Source organism: Ranitomeya variabilis, chromosome 4 (genome assembly GCF_051348905.1).
Source record: "Ranitomeya variabilis isolate aRanVar5 chromosome 4, aRanVar5.hap1, whole genome shotgun sequence".
NCBI classification, from domain to species: Eukaryota; Metazoa; Chordata; class Amphibia; order Anura; family Dendrobatidae; genus Ranitomeya; species Ranitomeya variabilis.
The window spans coordinates 145,543,587-145,568,363 of record NC_135235.1 but is presented as its reverse complement, the minus strand read 5'-3'; the positions used below and the strand labels follow the sequence as shown (position 1 = coordinate 145,568,363).

The window sequence follows — 24,777 nt, the reverse complement described above, 5'->3', positions numbered from 1 at the left end:
CTGAGCTTCATAGGGGAAACATGATTTCACTATAAACTGCAATACTCTGGTACCAAGTGATTGCAGGTGTTAATCCCATGTTGTGTCCAAAAATTACTGCGCTATCAAAATCTAAAAATATTGAAACCACAAATTAAATGTCATAATGGAAGAAAACATTGGAACGTAAAAGGAAAAAATGCTGAAAGCTGACTGGTATGAAATTATATTAAAGGGGTTTTTCATAAGATAAACTATTGGCAAGCAGTGCAACTTGCCAAATTTTAAAAATGTGTAATAAATACAATGTTAGTATTTGACTCTGCTGGCGTTTTTGAAAAAATGTGATTTGCATACTTACAGTCATGTGATGTCTGCTTTAAATAATCTTTTAATTTTGTACAAGTATACACTGGTCAGTATATAAAGTACTAAAGTAGTGTATATATATATACATATACCATATATTCAGGATGTTATATCCTTGCATGTGTATATTAGTTTTTATTGTTTTTTTTTAAACTGTTTATTCTTTCCACAAGAAAGCACAAAAAAGCATGATTTCTGTATATTTGTTACAGAACATTCCAAGATTTGGCCAAACAAATGGATTTATCTTATGGGACAGTAAAAGATTCAGCAGTGTATGAATATTTTAAAGCAAAGGGCACTAACACTCTGGAACAGGACAGTACATTTGCAGAACTCTGGAGAACTATTAGCAAAAACAATGGAGCTGAAAATTGTGTATCCAGTCCATCGGAAGGTATTAGGAAGGTAAGAAAGATATTTTCATTCATTATTAGCAATAACTTTGAGATAGAGTCACAAATATAGCAATTATGCCTCCAATATATCTTTATTATGTATGGCTATCAATAAAGAAAATGTTTGACACATTTAAAGTGATAAAAAAAAGTTATATTATTATAGAAGTTAACAAATTGTACAGACATATATGATGAAAATAAAAGACAGAATGAAAATGTATGTCGTAAATGGAAGTCATTATATTAACAATTTAAAAGATGCCATTATAGGGACATGTTTCTGCGTGGAGAAATAATGTTTTCTATCTGCTGCAGTCCACAGAAAATACACAAGAGTAATCTGCTCTGATGATAGCCTTTTCCAGCATTTTTTTGCTGCATTCTGATATTTTTTAATGCTTTTGTAGTGCCAAACTTTTGAACCATTTTATTGTATTTTTTTGTGTGCAAATAGCCTAATGATAACAGAAGAGGAGTTGAACTCTAGTCATACCTCCTGGATGTGGTAATCTTAAAATTCAATGCTGATGTAGAATAAGAAGCCAAACCAGACACTCCATTTGCAAACATGTGTTTCATGTTGTTTGCCTCTCATCAGTGCAAAGCTGGAGGCCTGATTTGGCTAGGTGAGAAGCCTCTGACTCATGAACTTAGGAGGAATGTGCCAAGTTGATATTGGCTTTTAGAGCTGCTACAATTAATAGCTGACTCTGTATTTCAATTTATCTTCCATTTTGAAGAGGCTATTTGCATATTTAAACCCCAGAGGAGCATTTCTTGGCCTATACATTTCTATATTCCTGCTTGGCATTCTTCATAGGTAGAAAATGAGCCCTCAAAGACAAGTTACATTTTGAAGAAACACTGAGATTCTGCACTTAAAAACACCGCTGTGCTTTTTACAAGCAATTTTTATGGCTCTGCTTAGAGGCCTGTACGAAAAAAAAGCACACCAAGACAAAGTTTTCATGAAATTTCATCCACTTATAATAATGCACAATCAATTTCAATATCATAATTTCATGGGAATCAAATTTCTTGGCCAATAGTACCCCAGGGACAGGGATAGTATGGTCCCAGCTCCAGGGACAATTTTAGGCCCCTCTCCCTTTCTTCAGATCTTCACATCGTAACAGTTTGCTTCACAATAAAAAGAAAACCAAATGATCACAGTTCTATGCATGTTCCTTGCAGGTACTGATGCGAATCCTCCAAAAAACAGTGAAATTCCAAGTTGTGAGGTAGTAAAACATGGAAAATGCCAAGGGGGGAAATACTTTTGCAAGCCACTATGTAATGCATTGTATGGAACAAAGTCTGTTCCCTTTCAACAATAGTATTGCTACTAATTTTGGTGTCTAAATTTCACATTGAATTCATATACTAGCAGGTCAAAAGAGATCTTGTTTTCTATGAGACAATGTACATATGTATCAGCATAGCATGCATGGCTGCTGCTATGTAGAAGTTGAGTGGCCTTAATAATTAGTGAAAGGAAAATATATAATATAGGGGCAACATAATTTGGAGCTTTAAATGATCATGTAAGGGGGTGGGACATTTACAAATTAATGTAAAGTATTTTTTAAGTCTTTATTTGTAAAGTTCTTTGTTGATTTTTATTAAAAATTGAGGGAAAATAGAATTATATTCAATTATATTCAAAAAGAAAATCAAAGAAATTAAGGTAAGTTACCAGCACGTATTACAAATAAAGCCAAGAGCTCTAAATAACAAATAATCAGGATGTATAATTCTATATCTAAAGGAAAAATAAAATAAAAAACATGTTAGCACAAAAAGACAAACAGATTTATAGCTGCAAAGACTTACTACTGAAATTAAATTAGTAAGGGAATTACAAAAACCCAATACAAATGCAAAGAAATGATGGTGTAGGTAAGTATGCAGAGAGGTAAATAGCGTAATAGGGGTAAAGTGAAATAGTCTGGGGTCAGCTCTTATGTAACCGAGAACAGGTTAGATAAGATGCTCATGGGAATAGGGAGGCATAAATTGTGCACACAGAGGGGTGTTTCAATCAATGATCATTTTTCGATTCGGGAATGTTTGCAAAATGAAACCATTTGCTTAAGTGGCAAAGTAGGATTTTGAGGAAGCTTCAGCACCCACCCTCATTTTCTCCACCTTTTGCAGATTACTCCATCAGTCGAGTATTATTGAACAAATATTTAATTTGATGGAGAATAAAAAAAATTTTTGTATCCTTTACTATAAATTACAGTGTTAATATGAGCTTTCAATATGATTTGAGACTACAATAATAATGTGCCTTACTTGCCTGTGGTTTTACTGAAGTCCTTGGTGTGTCATAGACCTAATTGCTGTACGGTGAAAAATAAAGAACATGCTTTCTACTGGAAATAAGTGCCAACAAGAGGGTGTTTCCTAATTCCTATTTAAGGATGTGATTAGCTAAAACTGAAGGAGATAGAGAGTACAGGCAGATTAATGGACTTTTTAAATATAAAGTAGTGGTTACGAAAGGCGGCAGTAGGCACAGGTGACATTGCTATTTAAATAAATAAGCATCTTTTATTTAGAATGTAATCTTCCCAAAGCTTTCATTTTGTTCTGATGGAATTATTACAATTATCTTGTCTAGTTATGTCTATAGATAAAAGGCTGCCGTTTGCTAAACATAGACTCTAATAGAACATCCTGACATGAGAACGAGCTTTCTGGCAGAACATTTCAAGGTTGGATTTAAAAAAATGCTGAGAGAATTATTCAACTTAAAAGCCAAAGATTATCAGTCATAATGATGCTTGTAATGTAAGGGCAGGCAGCTTCAAAATGCATGTGGGTGACATCTTTAGAAAGCAAGACAAGAATTGACATATTCCATTCATCTTCTTCATTATAGGCAGGCGCTCATTCCATTATTGAGGATAAGCAGATGGTTACTATTCACTGTACAAATATTTGTCTTATTAGGACTTTCAATAAGGCAATTTGCTATAATATTCTCTCTAAATACATTTGGATGAAAAACAGGGTGAAACAAACACGAAACTTTTCATTTTATCTTTTATTGGCAAAAGGTTTATGATATTAGCATAGATATTTTGTTGTGCCTTTTTGTGCAGGCATTTATCAGTTATTCCCTAAATAATTTGCTGAGAATATCTAACTTTTAATATATACTAAGGGGATATTGATGTAAAAAAAATACAGAGGAAAAGTGACGCTGTACTGATTGTTTTATCAGTCAAAGCTTTGTAATAGCTTCAACAAATGGCAACAAGGCCTAAATATGTAATAAAAGTTTATAAAAAAAGCACTATTTAAAGTTACTCAGAAGTACAAAATACTTTAAATTTGTATTATATTTTTATTAGCCAATAACATCACTTTCAATATTGTATGCTGTCTAGGGGGTACAGCAACTGCTTATATAGTGATTGCTTATGACATGTTCTACTAACCTCTTCCTGATGTAGTAAAGAATAGCATGACTTAAGTTGTGTCCTTTAGTGAGGATTGCTCTCTGGAGCTGAATTCTTACCATACCTACTGTGTTACACAGTTGGAATTTTCCTATGATAGTACCAACTGGAGCCGGCTATGAACTCTGCTATTTAACAATGTTAGCTAAGAACAAAAGGAATGCAGTCATATAATCCAATAAAAACCACTTTTTATTAACAAACAGTAACATTACACAGATAGAAGACCAAACAGTATATGGTGAGACCAGTAGCTGGAAAATATGCCTAAAGCAACATAAAAGAAACTAGTCACCCGGGAACAAACGTCCCCAGTGATGGTCCGGAATCAGCCCGTACATATAGAGGGACATATAGTACAGCGCAGGGTCAGTGCACTAGTATAACCGGGAATATCCAGCAGTACCGTGGCTACAAATAAAAAGGAGCAATGAAGTGAACATATCACCTGCTATGATCGCGTTGCTCCCAGGGTCTCCTACCTCCCTCCTCGCCGCAGGTCCCGGATCCAAGATGGCCGCGGCATCCGGGTCCTGCAGGGAGGGAGGTGGCTTACCGAGTGTCTGCTCAGAGCAGACACTTGGTAAGCCTGCAGCCCTGCACAGCAGATCGCAGATCTGGCAGAGTGCTGTGCACACTGCCAGATCAATGATCTGTAATGTCCCCCCCTGGGACAAAGTAAAAAAATTAAAAAAAAATGTCCACATGTGTAAAAAAATAAATAAATAAAAAATTCCTAAATAAATAAATAAATAAAAAATATTATTCCCATAAATACATTTCTTTATCTAAATAAAAAAAAATCAAACAATAAAAGTACACATATTTAGTATCGCCACGTCCGTAACGACCCCACCTATAAAACTATATCACTAGTTAACCCCTTCAGTGAACACCGTAAAAAAAAAAAAAAAAACGAGGCAAAAAACAACGCTTTATTCTCATACCGCCAAACAAAAAGTGGAATAACACGCGATCAAAAAGACGGATATAAATAACCATGGTACCGCTGAAAACGACATCTTGTCCCGCAAAAAACGAGCCACCATACACCATCATGTGCAAAAAAATAAAAAAGTTATAGTCCTCAGAATAAAGCGATGCCAAAATAATTATTTTTTCTACAAAATAGCTTTTATCGTATAAAAGCGCCAAAACAAAAAAAAATTATATAAATGAGGTATCGCTGTAATCGTACTGACCCGAAGAATAAAACTGCTTTATCAATTTTACCAAACGCGGAACGGTATAAACGCCTCCCCCAAAAGAAATTCATGAATAGCTGGTTTTTGGTCATTCTGCCTCACAAAAATCGGAATAAAAAGCGATCAAAAAAATATCCCGTGCCCGAACATGTTACCAATAAAAACGTCAACTCGTCCCACAAAAAACAAGACCTCACATGACTCTGTGGACCAAAATATGGAAAAATTATAGCTCTCAAAATGTGGTAACGCAAAAAATATTTTTTGCAATAAAAAGCGTCTTTCATGTGTGATGGCTGCCAATCATAAAAATCCGCTAAAAAACTCGCTATAAAAGTAAATCAAACCCCCCTTCATCACCCGCTTAGTTAGGGAAAAATTAAAAAAATGTAAAAAATGTATTTATTTCCATTTTCCCATTAGGGTTAGGGCTAGAGTTGGGGCTAAAGTTAGGGTTAGGGTTTGGATTACATTTACGGTTGGGATTAGGGTTAGGGGTGTGTCTGGGTTAGAGGTGTGGTTAGGGTTACCGTTGGGATTAGGGTTAGGGGTGTGTTTGGATTAGGGTTTCAGTTATAATTGGGGGGTTTCCACTGTTTAGGCACATCAGGGGCTCTCCAAACGTGACATGGCGTCCGATTTCAATTCCAGCCAATTCTGCGTTGAAAAAGTAAAACAGTGCTTCTTCCCTTCCAAGCTCCCGTGCGCCCAAACAGCGGTTTACCCCAACATATGGGGTATCAGCGTACTCGGAACACATTGGAGAACAACTTTTGGGGTCCAATTTCTCCTGTTACCCTTGGGAAAATACAAAACTAGGGGCTAAAAAATAATTTTTGTGGAAAAAAAAAATTTTTTTATTTGCATGGATCTGCGTTATAAACTGTAGTGAAACACTTGGGGGTTCAAAGCTCTCACAACACATCTAGATGAGTTCCTTAGGGGTTCTACTTTCCAAAATGGTGTCACTTGTGGGGGGTTTCTACTGTTTAGGTACATTAGGGGCTCTGCAAACGCAATGTGACGCCTGCAGACCATTCCATCTAAGTCTGCGTTCCAAATGGCGCTCCTTCCTTTCCGAGCCCTCCCATGCGCCCAAACGGTGGTTCCCCCCCACATATGGGGTATCAGCGTACTCAAGACAAATTGGACAACAACTTTTGGGGTCCAATTTCTCCTGTTACCATTGGGAAAATACAAAACTGGGGGCTAAAAAATAATTTTTGGGGGACATTTTTTATTTTTTTTATCTTCACGGCTCTGCATTCTAAACTGTAGTGAAACGCTTGGGGGTTCAAAGTTCTCACAACACAACTAGATAAGTTCCTTGGGGGGTCTAGTTTCCAATATTGGGTCACTTTTGGGGGGTTTATACTGTTTAGGTACATTAGGGGCTCTGCAAACGCAATGTGACGCCTGTAGACCAATCCATCTAAGTCTGCATTGCAAATGATGATCCTTCCCTTCCGAGCTCTGCCATGCGCTCAAACGGTGGTTCACCCCCAGATATCAGGTATCAGCGTACTCAGGACAAATTGGACAACAATATATAGGGTCCAATTTCTCCTGTTACCCTTGGAAAAATACAAAACTGGGGGCTAAAAAATAATTTTTGTGGAAAAAAAATATTTTTTATTTGCACGGCTCTGCGTTATAAACTGTAGTGAAACACTTGGGGGTTCAAAGCTCTCACAACACATCTAGATGAGTTCCTTAGGGGGTCTACTTTCCAAAATGGTGTCACTTGTGGGGGGGGTTTACTGTTTAGGTACATTAGGGGCTCTGCAAACGCAATGTGATGCCTGCAGACCATTCCATCTAAGTCTGCATTCCAAATGGCGCTCCATCCCTTCCGAGCCCTCCCATGCGCCCAAACGGTGGTTCCCCCCCACATATGGGGTATCAGCGTACTCAGGACAAATTGGACAACAACTATTGTGGTCCAATTTCTCCTGTTACCCTTGGGAAAATACAAAACTGGGGGCTAAAAAATAATTTTTGTGGGAAAAAAATTTTGTTTTATTTTTACAGCTCTGCATTATAAACTTCTGTGAAGCACTTGGTGGGTCAAAGTGCTCACCACAGCTCTAGATAAGTTCCTTAGGGGTCTACTTTCCAAAATGGTGTCACTTGTGGGGGGTTTCAATGTTTAGGCACATCAGTGGCTCTCCAAACGCAACATGGCGTCCCATCTCAATTCCAGTCAATTTTGCATTGAAAAGTCAAATGGCGCTCCTTCGCTTCCGAGCTCTGTCATGCGCCCAAACAGTGGTTTACCCCTACATATGGAGTATCGGCGTACTCAGGACAAATTGTATAACATCTTTTGGGGTCCATTTTTTCCTGTTACCCTTGGTAAAATAAAACAAATTGGAGCTGAAGTAAATTTTGTGTGAAAAAAAGTTAAATGTTCATTTTTATTTAAACATTCCAAAAATTCCTGTGAAACACCTGAAGGGTTAATAAACTTTTTGAATGTGGTTTTGAGCACCTTGAGGGGTGCAGTTTTTAGAATGGTGTCACACTTGGGTATTTTCTATCATATAGACCCCTCAAAATGACTTCAAATGAGATGTGGTCCCTAAAAAAAAATGGTGTTGTAAAAATGAGAAATTGCTGGTCAACTTTTAACCCTTATAACTCCCTAACAAAAAAAAATTTTGGTTCCAAAATGGTGCTGATGTAAAGTAGACATGTGGGAAATGTTACTTATTAAGTATTTTGTGTGACATATCACTGTGATTTAATTGCATAAAAATTCAAATTTGGAAAATTGCGAAATTTTCAAAATTTTCGCCAAATTTCCATTTTTTTCACAAATAAACGCAGGTAATATCAAATAAATTTTACAACTATCATGAAGTACAATATGTCTCGAGAAAACAGTGTCAGAATCACCAGGATCCGTTGACGCGTTCCAGAGTTATAACCTCATAAAGGGACAGTGGTCAGAATTGTAAAAATTGGCCCGGTCCATAACGTGCAAACCACCCTTGGGGGTGAAGGGGTTAAGGGCAAACTCGGCCAATGGCAAAAAAGTCACCCAATCATCCTGATCAGCAGAAACAAAACATCTCAAATAAGTCTCCAACGTCTGATTAGTTCGCTCGGTTTGGCCATTAGTCTGAGGATGGAAGGCTGACGAAAAAGACAAATCAATGCCCATCTTAGCACAAAAAGTTCGCCAAAACCTGGACACAAACTGGGATCCTCTATCAGACACAATATTTTCAGGAATGCCATGCAAGCGAACCACATTCTGAAAAAATAGAGGAACCAAATCGGAAGAGGAAGGCAGCTTAGGCAAGGGCACCAAATGGACCATCTTGGAAAAACGATCACACACCACCCAGATGACAGACATTCTCTGAGATACTGGCAGATCCGAAATAAAATCCATGGAGATGTGCGTCCAAGGCCTTTTCGGGACAGGCAAAGGCAAAAGCAACCCGCTGGCACGAGAACAGCAAGGCTTAGCCCGAGCACAAATCCCACAAGACTGCACAAAGGAACGCACATCACGCGACAAGGAAGGCCACCAGAAGGACCTAGCCACCAAATCTCTGGTACCAAAAATCCCAGGATGACCCGCCAACACCGAAGAATGAACCTCGGAAATAACTCTGCTGGTCCATCTATCCGGGACAAACAGTCTCTCTGGTGGACAACGGTCAGGTCTATCCGCCTGAAATTTCTGCAGCACTCGTCGCAAATCTGGAGAAATGGCAGACAAAATCACTCCCTCTCTAAGAATACCAGCCGGCTCAGAAACTCCCGGAGAGTCAGGCACAAAGCTCCTAGAAAGTGCATCATCTTTCACGTTCTTCGAACCAGGCAGGTATGAGACCACGAAGTTGAAACGGGAGAAAAACAACGACCAACGAGCCTGTCTAGGATTAAGGCGCTTGGCCGACTCGAGGTAAATCAGATTTTTGTGATCAGTCAGGACCACCACACGATGTCTAGCTCCCTCGAGCCAATGACGCCACTCCTCAAATGCCCACTTCATAGCCAACAACTCCCGATTACCAACATCATAATTTCGCTCGGCAGGCAAAAACTTTCTTGAAAAGAAAGCACACGGCTTCATCACAGAGCCCTCAGAACTTCTCTGTGACAAAACAGCCCCTGCTCCAATCTCGGAAGCATCAACCTCGACCTGAAAGGGGAGAGAGACATCTGGCTGACATAAGACTGGAGCTGAAGAAAACCGGTGCTTAAGCTCCCGAAAGGCCTCCATGGCCGCAGGAGACCAATTAGTCACATCAGAGCCCTTCCTGGTCAAATCCGTCAAAGGTTTAACCACGCTAGAAAAATTAGCGATGAAACGACGGTAAAAATTAGCAAAACCCAAGAACTTCTGAAGACTCTTAACAGACGTGGGCTGAGTCCAGTCATGAAATGCCTGGACCTTGACTGGGTCCATCTCCACAGCAGAAGGAGAAAAAATAAAACCCAAAAAGGAGACCTTCTGTACTCCGAAGAGGCATTTTGAGCCCTTCACAAATAAAGCATTGGCACGCAGGACCTGAAACACCATCCTGACCTGCTTCACATGGGACTCCCAATCATCAGAAAAGACCAAAATGTCATCCAGATAAACAATCATAAATTTATCCAGATATTCATGGAAAATGTCATGCATGAAGGACTGAAACACAGAAGGAGCATTAGAGAGTCCAAAAGGCATCACCAAGTACTCAAAATGGCCTTCGGGCGTATTAAATGCTGTTTTCCATTCATCTCCCTGCTTAATGCGCACAAGATTATACGCATCACGGAGATCTATCTTGGTGAACCAACTGGCACCCTTAATCCGAGCAAACAAATCAGATAATAGTGGCAAAGGATACTGAAATTTGACTGTAATTTTATTCAGAAGGCGATAATCTATACACGGTCTCAAAGAACCGTCCTTCTTGGCCACAAAAAAGAATCCTGCACCAAGAGGGGAAGAGGATGGGCGAATATGTCCCTTCTCCAAAGACTCCTTTATATAACTCCGCATCGCGGCATGCTCTGGTATAGACAAATTAAAAAGTTGTCCCTTAGGAAATTTACTACCAGGAATTAAATTTATAGCACAGTCACAATCCCTATGAGGGGGCAGGGCACTGGACCTGGGCTCATCAAATACCTTCTGGTAGTCAGATAAAAACTCAGGGACCTCAGAAGGAGTGGAAGAAGCAATAGACACCAATGGAGTATTGCCATGAATTCCCTGACAACCCCAACTAGACACAGACATAGCTTTCCAATCTAAAACTGGATTATGAGCCTGCAACCATGGCAGACCCAAAACGACAACATCATGTAAATTATGCAGAACAAGAAAGCGAATCACCTCCTGATGAACGGGAGTCATGCACATGGTCATTTGCATCCAATACTGAGGTTTATTCTCAGCCAATGGCGTAGCATCAATTCCCCTCAGAGGAATAGGAAATTCCAAAGGCTCCAGGACAAAACCACAGCGCCTGGCAAATGACAAATCCATCAGATTCAGGGCAGCACCCGAATCCACAAAGGCCATAACCGAGTAGGACGACAAAGAACAAATCAAAGTAACAGACAAAATAAACTTAGGCTGTATACTACCAATGGTGACAGGTTTAGCGACCTTTTTTAAGCGTTTAGAGCATGCTGAGATAACATGAGCAGAATCATCACAGTAAAAGCACAACCCATTTTGACGTCTATGACTTTGTCGCTCAATTCTGGTCAGAGTTCGATCACATTGCATAGACTCAGGTCTCTGTTCAGAAAATACCGCCATAGGATGAGCAGATCTGCGCTCCCGCAAACGCCGATCAACCTGAGTGGCTAAAGCCATAGAATCACTCAGACTTGTAGGGGTGGGGAACCCCACCATAACATCCTTAATGGCTTCAGAAAGACCTTCTCTGAAATTTGCAGCCAGGGCACACTCATTCCATTGAGTAAGCACTGACCATTTCCGAAATTTTTGACAATACACCTCTGCTTCATCCTGCCCTTGAGAAAGGGCCAGCAACGCTTTTTCTGCCTAAATCTCAAGATTAGGCTCCTCATAAAACAGTCCAAGAGCCAGAAAAAACGCATCCACATTAAGCAATGCAGGATCTCCTGGCGCCAGAGAGAAGGCCCAATCCTGACGGTCGCCACGTAACAAGGAGATAAAAATCTTTACTTGCCGAGCGGAATCACCAGAGGAACGAGGTCTCAGAGATAGAAATAACTTACAATTATTCTTAAAATTCTGAAACCTAGATCTATCTCCAGAAAACAACTCAGGAATGGGTATCTTTGGTTCTGACATAGGGCTATGAATAACAAAATCCTGAATACTTTGCACCCGTGCAGCAAGATGATCCACACTAGAAGTCAGAGTCTGAACATTCATGTCTGCAGCTGAGCTCAAAACCACCCAGAGTTCAAGGGGATGAAAGAAGCTATACAGACTGCAGCAAAGGAAAAGCGGGAGGAGGAAAAAAAAATGTATTCAGGTCTTCTTTTTATCCCACTTCTGCGATGCATTAAACACTTTTTGGCCTGCTATACTGTTATGATCCTTAGTGGTTGAGGATCACAAATTACTCCAGCTAAGTAACAAACATAGGACAAGCTCTAGGGAGGTGGCAAGCTGGACTGACCGCAAATCTGAACCTAACCAAACACACTAGAAGTAGCCGGTGAACGTGCCTGAATTCCTAGACATCTCGAGCCAGCCTAAGGAACTAACTACCCCTAGAGAGAAAGAAAGACCTCTCTTGCCTCCAGAGAAATAATCCCCAAAGATATAGAAGCCCCCAACAAATAATAACGGTGAGGTAAGAGGAAGGCACATACACAGGGGTGAAAGCAGATTCAGCAAATGAGGCCCACTAATACTAGATAGCAAAAAATAGAAAAGGGAATCTATGAGGTCAGTAAAAAACCCTTACAAAATATCCACTCTGAGATTTCAAGAACCCCCACACCAACTAACGGTGTGGGGGGAGAAACTCAGTCCCCTAGAGCAACCAGCAAGCGAAGAAATCACATTTTAGCGAGCTGGACTAAAAACATAATGAACACTGATAATCAAAAAATGATCAAACAAAAACTTAGCTTGTCTTGGAGAGACTGGGAGCAAGGTAGACACACGGAATCTGAAGAGCACTGAATACATTGATAGCAGGCAAGGAACTGAGTATCCAGGTGGGCTAAATAGAAAACCAACCAAGGATAATGAACCAGCTGATGAAGCCAACCTGCAGAAGGACAACACTACACAGTACCGTTTGTGACCACTAGAGGGAGCCCAGAAATAGAGTTCACAACACTTAAGGTCTTCATAATCCTTTTGTGAAGACCCAGCCCATGATTAGCCTTCTTAGTAAAATATTATTTTTTGTATACCTGTAATATATTAGTATTGAAGTATTTACAGTACACTGCTTAATGTTTAAATTACAACTCCAAAAAGGAAAATTTATGAAATTATGGAAAGTACAGGTTGGATTGACATACTAAAAGTGTAAATGATGAAAAAAATGTGAACAAAATAATTTAAAACATTTCAATTTATACAATATGGAGTATGAGCACCATGCTCAAAAATAAATTCAATTATGCTTTATGACATGCTATCAATGGCTGTCTGAGGAATATTCTGCCAAGCTAAATGAACTTGGGAAAAAAATAAGATCAGCTGCTGGCAGCTCTCTTTGCAATTTCCAGCAAATGACATGCCAGATGTGCTCAATGGGATACAAGTTGTGAAGTACTGCAGGCTATGGCATCATAACTAAGGGGGGATATATGCTGCTCACTGTAGCATAGGCTACTTGCTGCTTTGTGTTGCCATGTTGATAAACAGCTTCGAGAACACTTTGGTCATTGCACTGATTCCTCAACCAAATCAATGTAAGAATGAGCTGCTAGTGTCCTTTGAATTAAGATTAGAGTTGTCCAACTACCATATATGCCGCCCTACCCCATAACTTCCAGGAGTTGGATTGTGAAGTCCTCTTTATGTTATTTTCCATGTTGCCTTCAGACCAATTTTGGCCTATCATTGTGTCTAATACATAAGCAGTGCTAATTGCTGAAGAGGTAAATTTCCATTCCATCCTCCATTGCCATCTTGATAGCATTCTAAAGTGGTGGCTTGAGGGCAATCTATCAACTTCAGTTGGACTTCTGTCAACGTAGCAAATGCTCTGTGCTGGAAAAAGTCTGCGTACCTTAGAGCTGTGGACTCCACTCTATATGCATGGGTCCAATAGTCTTTAGTAAGTGGCCAGCTCCTCACAGGAGATAATAGTATCTGTGAAGATTCGAGTTCAGAAAGTGTTTCAAATTTATCAGGGAAATTCAATATACTTTTCTTATTATAATCCATGGTCTCTCTAGACATATTTTGGAAAATATAATTTTTTGTAAAGTATGAAAATAACGCCATTGAGAATACATTTTCTCATCTCTATAATGATCATATGATCACACATTCTACATTTCAAAAGTAACTAAAAATGAAACAGAAAAACAAGGTTTTAATATAATGCCAATAAGTTACAAAATGAAATTATCCCTTGCTTTCCTCTTAAAAATAAGGAACATATTCTTCCATAAAAGTTGTGCATATAAATATAAAATAAATCAATATATAGGATAAGTGAGATGCAAAAATAAAATATAAAAATTCCAGAATTGACTTTTTTGTTGCCACACCTTTCTAAATATACACATTAATAAGCAATCAAACTGTTGTATATGTCACAAATTTGTATCTCTCTCTCATCGCGTACAGATCTGCCAGAAAAATCCTTGTCTGCATCATTGACATACCATATGTTTGCTACTTGAATCAAGCACCAGAGCAATCTGAAATGTCCAATTCAAGTACCAAGCACCCCAGCAGTTTACAACTCGCTCATCACTGCTCACTATACAAAATATCAAGCCCAGCTTACATAGCTCCATTGATAATTATTTATATCTGTTTAATTTGTCTGTTTTAAATGGAACAAATCAATATGTGAACAGAACTTATAAAACATACAGGTGCTTCTCATAAAATTAGAATAAAATTAAAAAGTTAATTTATTTCCGTTCTTCAATACAAAAAGTGAAACTCATATATTATATAGAGTCATTACAAATAGAGTCATCTATGTTAGGGGTCGAGATCCCGCCTCTGCACAGGGGGAATCTCGAGCCATCTCCGCTGCGGCCTCCCATCTTTCTCCAGCCACAGTGGAGCCTGCTCAGTGGAGATGTCGGACCCAGCGTCTTGCTCAGTCTGACTCTGTCCAAAGGGTTACTGTTGCTTTTCCAGCTTCTGCCATTAAAGCCAGTACTGGGCAGCGGCGAGCAGACGCTTCTGGGACTAAGTCCTGCTTTTCTCTTTCTGAGCATGCCCAGAGTAAGATCTCTCAGTGGAGATCGAGGGTCACATGTTCAGATACTGCAGCTAAATCCATTGGTCCTCCAGGAAGGTCCTGAAGGTGCTCAGGCTCTGTAGCAGCCTCTCATTGGTCCTTCAAGGAAGGTGTCCTGTTCTTGATGCAGCTATTTAAGGTTCTCATGACTGCTCGGCCATGTGCTAGTATTGAATCAGTTTTCTGCATGCGCCAGTGTGGTCACATTTATGTGTGTGTTCAGGGACTCGGCTGAAATAAGCCCCTAGAATGCCGGCACCTCCGGCGAGGAGATTGTGTGTGTGGATCTAGGGCCCTGGCTGAAATAAGCCCCTAGAATACCGGCTTCTCCAGTGAGGAGATTGTATGTGTGTGTGACCACAGACTGCCTTCAGCTCGGCAGTTAGCTGTGAACTCCTGTGGGGTTAACAGGGCACAGCGTCTTGTTTCCGTGCGACTCTGTGAAGTAACAGAGGTCGCTTAAACCGCCATATAGTGCCGTCATTTGCTAGCAGCAGGTTCCTCCTGCAAGGTGGACCCCGGGCTGCGAACGCACCAATAATAACATCTATATTTACTCGATGCGTTCCGCTAGCCCCTAACATAATACTAGCACCAGGGTCTGGCTAGCAATGGCGGACAAACAGCAATCTTTGCGGTACATCCAGCAGCTGGAGGGTAGGTTGGCAGCTCTCGAGCACACAACCTCAGCTGTGGATGTTACCGCAGTAGCTGTTCAGGCTGCTAGCATGGCTGCAGCAGCTTTGTCCACTGCCACTCCTGTTCCGACCCTGTCTCGCCTCCCGCTGCCAGAAAAATTCTCTGGTGATGGCAAATTATGTAGGGGTTTCATGAGTCAGTGCTCAATACACCTCGAGCTTTAGGCTGCATGTTTCCCTACAGAGCGGGCAAAGGTGGGATTCATTATGTCCCTCCTGTCGGACAAGGCGTTGGAGTGGGCTACGCCGCTGTGGGAGTGTGGTGATCATGTGGTGCAGAGTGCTCCGCTGTTTCTGAGCACTCTGAAACAGGTCTTTTTAGGACCTCGAGTCACCCATGATACGGCGCTCCAACTGTTGGCATTGACTCAGGGCTCGTCCTTGGTCAGCCATTTTGCCGTCCACTTCCGCACCTTAGCATCTGAGCTGGAGTGGTCGGATAAAGCCCTCATCCCTATATTTTGTAGGGGGCTGGCTGACCATGTTAAGGACGCTCTGACCACTAGGGAGATTCCCACCACACTGGAGGAGTTAATAGCTGTATCTACTCGTATTGACCTCCGTTTTCACGAGCGTAGGTTAGAGTGAGCCCAGTGTAGGCAGAGGTTTTGGATGGCTCCCACCTTCGCCAAACCTTTGGAATTTCCTGTTCAGGCAACTGAGTCACATGAGGCCATAGAGTTGCCACGAGCGGGACCTAAGTCACGGACCGCTCGTGCACTTAGGGTCTGTCATATTTGCCGGCAGTCAGGACATCTTGCCACCAGATGTCCTCAGCGGTCGGGGAAACGTCAGCATCTAGTGGTAGTGGTTGGAGGTTCACTAGACACGGCGACGTTTGCCTCCAAATTGTCCTTTAAGGGGACAATTATCATTGGCCCATCCACTCATTCGGTAGAGCTTTGCGTGGACTCCGGGGCGGAGGGCAATTTTATGTCTTCTGCCTTCTCCCAATGACATGCAATACCTCTGGCGATGCTTGCCCAACCAGTGACCGTACGAGTGGTGAATGGGTCGACACTGCCCTCACAGATTACACACCAGACCATCCCATTTACTCTATCCATGTCGGCATCTCATCAGGAGATAATATCTGCTCGTCATTCCTGAGGGAATTGATGAGGTCCTGTTAGGGATACCATGGCTACGGTACCACTCTCCTCATATTGAGTGGTCCACAGGCAGGATTTTGGGATGGAGTAAATCTTGTGGGGGTAGATGTCAGAGGGAATGCGTTCAGGTTGCTACAACTGAGGTACCCGCAGATCTCTCCTCTCTCACCAAGCAATATTGGCCCTATGCGGACGTGTTCTCCAAAAGGGCTGCGGAGACTCTTCCGCCTCACTGCCCCTATGACTGTCCTATTGACCTCTTGCCTGGTGCTGAGCCTCCCCGGGGTCGAGTCTACCCATTGTCTCTCCCTGAGACGGAGGCTATGTCTCAGTACATCCAGGAGAATTTGGCAAGGGGATTCATTAGGAAGTCTATGTTACCTGCAGGGGCTGGGTTCTTCTTTGTGCAGAAGAAGAATGGAGAATTAAGTCCATGCATTGATTACAGGGGTCTAATCGCCATCACTTTTAAGAACAAGTACCCTCAGCCCTTGATATCTGAGCTTTTTGACAGGCTTCGGGGAGCAAGAGTGTTTACTAAACTAGATCTGCGGGGTGCTTACAACCTGATTTTCATCCATGAGGGGGACGAATGGAAGAAGGCTTTTAACACCAGGGATGGGCACTATGAGTATCTGGTGATGCCCTTTGGGCTCTGTAATGCCCCAGCCATTTTCCAAGACTTTGTAAACGATATCTTCCGGGATATGCTCTCCACCTCGGTGGTAGTCTACCTGGATGATATTCTCATCTACTTTCCAGATATAGACTCCCACCGGAGAGCTGTGTGCAAATTCTTTAACCTCCTACGGGCAAATTCCCTCTATGCCAATTTGGAGAAGTGTGTGTTTGAGCAGGAGTCTTTGCCTTTCCTGGGCTATATCATCTCGGCCCAAGGATTGGCTATGGATCCTGCAAAGCTACAGGCTGTGATGGACTGGCAGGAACCCCATTCTCTCAAAGTGGTGCAGCGCTATATGGGGTTCATTAACTACTATCGCCAGTTCATTCCCCACTTCTCAACTTTGGTAGCTCCTTTGGTTGCCCTCACTAAAAAGGGAGCAAATCCCAAATTGTGGTCAGAAGAGGTCTCCAAGGCCTTCCTCTCTATTAAGTCCCACTTTGCTAGTGCTCCCATTCTACATCGCCCCGATGTAGATAAACCTTTCATAATGGAGGTGGATACCTCATCTGTCGGTGCTGGAGCAGTCCAATTCCAAAAGGATGCTCAAGGTCGGAAGCATCCCTGTTTCTTTTTCTCTAAGACCTTCACACCGGCAGAGAGGAATTATTCCATCGGGGACAGGGAGTTGCTAGCTATGAAGTTGGCCTTCTCTGAGTGGAGACATCTCTTGGAGGGGGCTCGTTTTCCCTTCCAAGTTTTCACCGACCACAAGAATTTGGTCTATATTCAGACTGCCCAGCGGCTAAATTCTCGCCAGGCCAGATGGTCCATGTTCTTCTCCCGGTTCCATTTCACCCTCCATTTTCTCTCCGGGGAGAAGAACATTCATGCCAATGCTCTCTCACGCTCCATAGTGTTATCAGCGGAGGAGGAGAAGGAGGAACCTTGGCTTATTGTCCCTTCTGAGAGTCTGAGAACCATGGCTCCAGTTTCGCTTGAGTCTGTGCCCCCGGGTAGGACTTTCGTGCCAGCAAATTTGCGACCTAAGGTTCTCTCTTGGGCTCATTCGTCCAGAGTGGGTGGGCACTTTGGGACTAAAAGGACATCTGAGCTGCTGGCGAGAACGTACTGGTGGCCACATATGGTCCGTGATGTCAGAGACTATATTCTGGCGTGTGTCTTCTGCGCCAAAAAATAAGTCTTCTCGACAACGGCCAGCTGGGTTATTATATCCCCTGCCAGTGGCAGACAGGCCCTGGGAGATGCTCGGGATGGACTTTGTGGTGGGTTTGCCCAAGTCTCGTGGCTGTACCATCATTTGGGTTATCACTGATCATTTTTCTAAGATGGTGCACTTGGTACCGCTTCCCCGGCTACCTTCTGCACGGGCCTTGGCAGTATTGTTTATAAAACACATCTTCCATCTACACGGTATGCCGGACAAAATTGTCAGTGACCGGGGTCCCCAGTTTGCGTCTCGGTTCTGGAGAGAGCTTTGTCATCTTCTCAGCATTGAGTTGAATCTCTCTTCTGCGTATCATCCCGAGACGAATGGATTGGTAGAGAGGGCCAACCAGACCTTGGTCACATATCTGCGACATTTTGTCTCAGCCAGGCAGGATGACTGGGCATCTTTGCTATCGTGGGCAGAGTTTGCACTGAACAACGCTGTAGCTGACTCCACTGGACAGACTCCATTCCTCCTTAACTATGGTCAGCATCCGCGGGTACCTGTGCCCATGCCCGTGTCTTCTGCCGACCCCAGGGTGGCAGACTGGGCTGTGGAGGCACGGGACATTTGGGACTGCACTCAGGATGCCATTCGGGCCTCCAAGGAGAGAATGAGGTCCTCCGCCGATACACATCGGCGCCCCGCTCCGACTTTTGCTCCTGGCGATTTAGTGTAGCTCTCTGCCCGTAACATCAGGCTGCGAGTTGAGTCCACTAAGTTTGCACCTTGTTACTTGGGTCCTTTCAAGGTCCTTAAACAGGTTAACCCTGTGGTCTACCGTTTAGCCCTTCCGCCACGCCCTGGGTATCATCGACACCTATCATGTGTCCCTCTTGAAGTTCGTATTCATGTCCTGGTTTTCCGAGTCATCTGCCGGGACATCGGGTTCATCTTCGGATGATTACGAGGTGAACGCTATCTTGGGGTGCAAGGTGGTACGTGGCAAAAAATTTTATTTGGTGGATTGGAGGGGTTATGGCCCAGAGGACAGGTCCTGGGAGCCTGCTGAACATATTCGAGCTCCGCAGCTCATTGCTGCCTTCAAGCGCAGCAAGGTCCAGGGAGGGGGGCCCTAGGAGGGGGGGTAATGTTAGGGGTCAAGATCCCGCCTCTGCACAGGGGGAATCTTGAGCCATCTTCGCTGCGGTCACCCATCCTTCTCCAGCCGCAGTGGAGCCTGCTACACGGAGACGTCGGTCCCAGGGTCTTGCTCAGTCTGACTCTGTCCAAAGGGTTACTGCTGCTTATCCAGCTTCTGCCATTATAGCCAGTACTGGACAGCGGCGACCAGATGCTTCTGGGACTTAGTCCTGCTTTTCTCTTTCTGAGCATGCCCAGAGTAAGATCTCTCAGTGGAGATCGAGGGTCACATGTTCAGATACTGCAGCTAAATCTACTGGTCCTCCAGGAAGGTCCTGAAGGTGCTCAGGCTCTGTAGCAGCCTCTCATTGGTCCTTCAAGGAAGGTCCTGTTCTTCCTGCAGCTATTTAAGGTTCTCATGACCGCACGGCCATGCGCTAGTATTGAATCAGTTTTGTGCATGCGCCAGTGTGGTCACATTTATGTGTGTGTTCAGGGACTCGGCTGAAATAAGCCCCTAGAATGCCGGCACCTCCGGCGAGGAGGTTGTGTGTGTGTGTGACCACAGACTGCCTTCAGCTTGGCAGCTAGCTGTGAACTCCTGTGGGGTTATGTTAGGGGTCGAGATCCCGCCTCTGCACAGGGGGAATCTCGAGCCATCTCCGCTGCGGCCTCCCATCTTTCTCCAGCCACAGTGGAGCCTGCTCAGTGGAGATGTCGGACCCAGCGTCTTGCTCAGTCTGACTCTGTCCAAAGGGTTACTGTTGCTTTTCCAGCTTCTGCCATTAAAGCCAGTACTGGGCAGCGGCGAGCAGACGCTTCTGGGACTAAGTCCTGCTTTTCTCTTTCTGAGCATGCCCAGAGTAAGATCTCTCAGTGGAGATCGAGGGTCACATGTTCAGATACTGCAGCTAAATCCATTGGTCCTCCAGGAAGGTCCTGAAGGTGCTCAGGCTCTGTAGCAGCCTCTCATTGGTCCTTCAAGGAAGGTGTCCTGTTCTTGATGCAGCTATTTAAGGTTCTCATGACTGCTCGGCCATGTGCTAGTATTGAATCAGTTTTCTGCATGCGCCAGTGTGGTCACATTTATGTGTGTGTTCAGGGACTCGGCTGAAATAAGCCCCTAGAATGCCGGCACCTCCGGCGAGGAGATTGTGTGTGTGGATCTAGGGCCCTGGCTGAAATAAGCCCCTAGAATACCGGCTTCTCCAGTGAGGAGATTGTATGTGTGTGTGACCACAGACTGCCTTCAGCTCGGCAGTTAGCTGTGAACTCCTGTGGGGTTAACAGGGCACAGCGTCTTGTTTCCGTGCGACTCTGTGAAGTAACAGAGGTCGCTTAAACCGCCATATAGTGCCATCATTTGCTAGCAGCAGGTTCCTCCTGCACGGTATACCCCGGGCTGCGAATGCACCAATAATAACATCTATATTTACTCGGTGCGTTCCGCTAGCCCTAACAATCTATTTCAAGTGTGTAGAACACTTTGTCCCTCTGAACAGAGCTATGCTTATAATATATTTTGAAGCAGGCTACTAACATGAGTTTTTAGATGAGTGTCTTTTTACCATGCATTTATTTTACATCTTAGTGCAACTTGGCAAGCATTTTATTCTTTGGGTATTCTGGTTGCTCCACATGCCATTTACTCATTCACATTACCATTTTAATGTGTTCTGTGGCATTTAAGTGTCTTTTTGTATTCGAATAAAAATGGAAAATATTTTTTGGTAGTTTTGACTCAGGTTCTCCTTTTTCCAATTGCTCAGTCAGTGAGTCTGCTCTACATTATATTTGCTTTGGGTCCTATGTGCATACAATTGCATTACAACTAATTATGCTTATCTGGAGGATTTTTTTCCTGTTTATTTCTGTTAATGTTGATTATTATGGCTTACAGTCAATGAAAACCCAGACGTTATTATCTCAGTAAATTAGAATAATTAGCAAAAACCACCTGCAAAGGCTTCCTAAGTAGTGATGAGCAAGTGTACTCGTTGCTCGGGTTTTCCCGAGCATGCTCGGATGACCTCGGAGTATTTATGACTGCTCGGAGATTTAGTTTTCATCACGGCAGCTGAATGATTTACAGCTACTAGCCTGTTTGATTACATGTGGGGATTCCCTAGCAACCAGGCAACCCCCACATGTACTCAGCCTGGCTAGTAGCTGTAAATCATTCAGCTGATGTGATGAAAACTAAATCTCCGAGCAGTCATAAATACTCAGTGGTCACCCGAGCGTGCTCGGGAAAACCCGAGCAATGAGTACACTCGCTCATAACTATTCCTAAGCATTAAAAAGGTCCCTTAGTCTGTTTTAATAGGCTCCACAATCATGGGGAAGACTGCTGACTTGACAGATGTCCAGAAGGCAGTCATTGACACACGCCACAAGGAGAGTAAGCCACAAAAGGTCATTGCTAAAGAAGCTGGCTATTCAGAGTGCTGTATCCTAGCATATTAATGGAAAGTTGAGTGGAATGAAAAAATGTGGTAGAAAAGGGTGCACAAGCAACTGGGATAACCACAGCCTTGAAAGACTGTTAAGAAAATACCATTCAAAAATTTGGGAGAGATTCACAAGGAGTGGACTGCTGCTGGAGTCATTGCTTCAACAGCTACCACACACAGATGTATCCAAGACATGGGCTTCAAGTGTTGCATTCCCAGTGTTGAGCCACTCATGACCAATAGACATGCTAGAAGCAGAAGTGTCTTAGGCTACTTTCACACTAGCGTTAACTGCAATACGTCGCAAATGCGTCGTTTTGCCGAAAAAACGCATCCTGCAAAAGTGCTTGCAGGATGCGTTTTTTCAGCATTGACTAACATTAGCGATGCATTTGCGACGCATTGCCACACGTCGCAACCGTCGTGCGACGGTTGCACCGTGCTGTGGCGGAACGTCGGGACCAAAAAACGTTACATGTAACGTTTTTTGCTCCCGACGGTCCGCTTTTTCCGACCGCGCATGCGCGGCCGGAACTCCGCCCCCACCTCCCCGCACTTCCCCGCACCTCACAATGGGGCAGCGGATGCGCTGGAAAAATGCATCCGCTGCCCCCGTTGTGCGGCGGAGACAGCGCTAGCGTCGGGGACCTCGGCCCGACGTACTGCGATGGGCCGAGCCCGACGCTAGTGTGAAAGAAGCCTTACCTGTACTATGGAGAAAAAGAACTGGACTGTTGCTCGGTGGTCCAAGGTGTTGTTTTCAGAAGAATGTAAACTTTGGATAATGAAAGTCCCAGAGTTTTTAAGAATAGTGTAGAGGCACACAATCCAAGTTGCTTGAGGTCTAGTGTGAAGTTTCCACAATCAGTAATGGTTTGGAGAGCCATGTCATCTTTTGGTGTAGGTCCACTGTGTTTCATCAAAACCAAAGTCAGAGCAGCTGTCTACAAGGAAATTTTAGAACATGTCATGCTTCCCTCTGCTGACAGACAAGCTTTTTGGAGATGGAAATTTTATTCTCCAGCAGGAATTGGCCAAAAGTAACAATACCTGGTTTAAAAACAACAGTTATCACTGTGCTTGATTGGCCAGCAAACTCGCCTGGCCTTGTTCTGTATTGTCAAGAGGAAGATGAGAGACATGAGACCCAACAATGCAAACAAGCTGAAGGCTGCTATTAAAGCAACCTGGGCTTCCATGAAACCTCAGCAGTGCCAAATGCTGATCGCCTCCATGCCATGCCACAATGATGCAGTAATGCAAAAGGAGCCCTGATCAAATGTTGAGTGCATTTACTGAACATACATTTCAGTAGGCCAACATTTTGGATTTTAAAATAAGTTTTGAAGCTGTTGTTTATAACACCATTATTATAGTATTCTAATTTACTGAGATAATGACATTTGGGTTTTCATTGACTGTAAGCCAATCAACATTAACAGAAATAATCACCTGAAATAGATCACTCTATTTGTAGTGACTCTCTATATGAGTTTCACTTTTTGTATTGAAGAACTGAAATAAATTAACTTTTTGAAGATATTCCAATTGTATGAGAAGCACCTGTATGTTTCTAAAACAGAAAAAGTTAATTTTCTAAGTAAAATATATCATATAGTTTGCTTACATAATTTTAAACTATATTTAAAAAAAGTGTACTAGTTATTTCACACAGTTTTTATCTTACAGATTAACCTTATTCGGTACATAAAATAAAAATATAATATATAAAAAAAGATAAGATTTGTGCAAAGAAGCTCAATAAGGGTAAACAAAAAAGAAAATCCAAAGCTAGAAAGCTGTATTGAAGTTTAAGAAACTATGATACAATAATCCTACTTGTATTCAAGAAAACACAATCTTAGTACTGAACACGATGTCCAAAACACAGTGAAAAAGGTACGGTAGCTAGGAGTTTTAGGAAGAATTTTATCTGACTCCTGTAGAATGTAGGCAAGGAAAAATGTCTCTTTACAAAGAAAAAGTAGACTAAATAAATCATAACACTACACATGGTTTCTTGAATATGGATTGATGCTTCAAAGGTATATTGCAGCAAAACTGATACATTGAGTTATGCTTATACTTTATAAAACAAGAACCTAACATTGCTTCTGCTCAGAACCAGAAGATTATGATTTGTCACACAATATGTGTAAATTCTTGTTTGTGCAGTCCCTTAACACGACAGTCATTTTTGTCCGCTTCTCCTCGAAGCTGTAGCTAACTGGTGGTATTAAAGAAAGATATATTCACTTAGCCTACAGTAGTCGAGTGCATCATTGCTCCTAAACTGGACTTGCGCTTCATAACAGTGGGAGCACTTGCTCTGATAGGACCTTAAACTATGACGTTGACCTAAATTGTATATGAAGTAAGTACAGTATTTAAAATCCTCAAAATATGACGCAAAATTTAAATTTTCATAGATTTTAAACTCACATCAGACCACTACTATCCTCCCAGGTGAGAATGAACTTTATTACTTCTGTGTACTGTCGATTTTCTGTCATACAGGTGTGCTAGCACTGCTTCAGTCACTACTCGCAACACTACGAGCAGTGGTTGTATGCATGTGCCAAAAATTTGACTAACATCCAACTTTTCAGAGCATCAATACAGAGCCAACAGTTAAATGTCATGGCATGGGCGTTATTACAGTTGCCGCTGAATATTCACTGAGCAGTAACTGTAACTACTCCGGCATACTCCTGAGAGAAATAAAGTTCATTTTTTCTCAGTTGCAGCAC

The 24,777-nt window shown here is 42.6% G+C and overlaps 1 protein-coding gene across 2 annotated transcripts in view; it reads left to right on the top strand.

Annotated features, from left to right (window-relative positions):
• GRID1 (glutamate ionotropic receptor delta type subunit 1) overlaps positions 1 to 24,777 on the top strand; it is a 2,026,904-nt gene that overhangs the window by 1,868,809 nt on the left and 133,318 nt on the right. For both annotated transcript variants that reach the window (XM_077259310.1, XM_077259311.1), the window contains exon 13: positions 561 to 756. In XM_077259310.1, the coding sequence (XP_077115425.1) occupies positions 561 to 756 (196 nt within the window). The remainder of the gene's footprint in view (positions 1 to 560; positions 757 to 24,777) is intronic.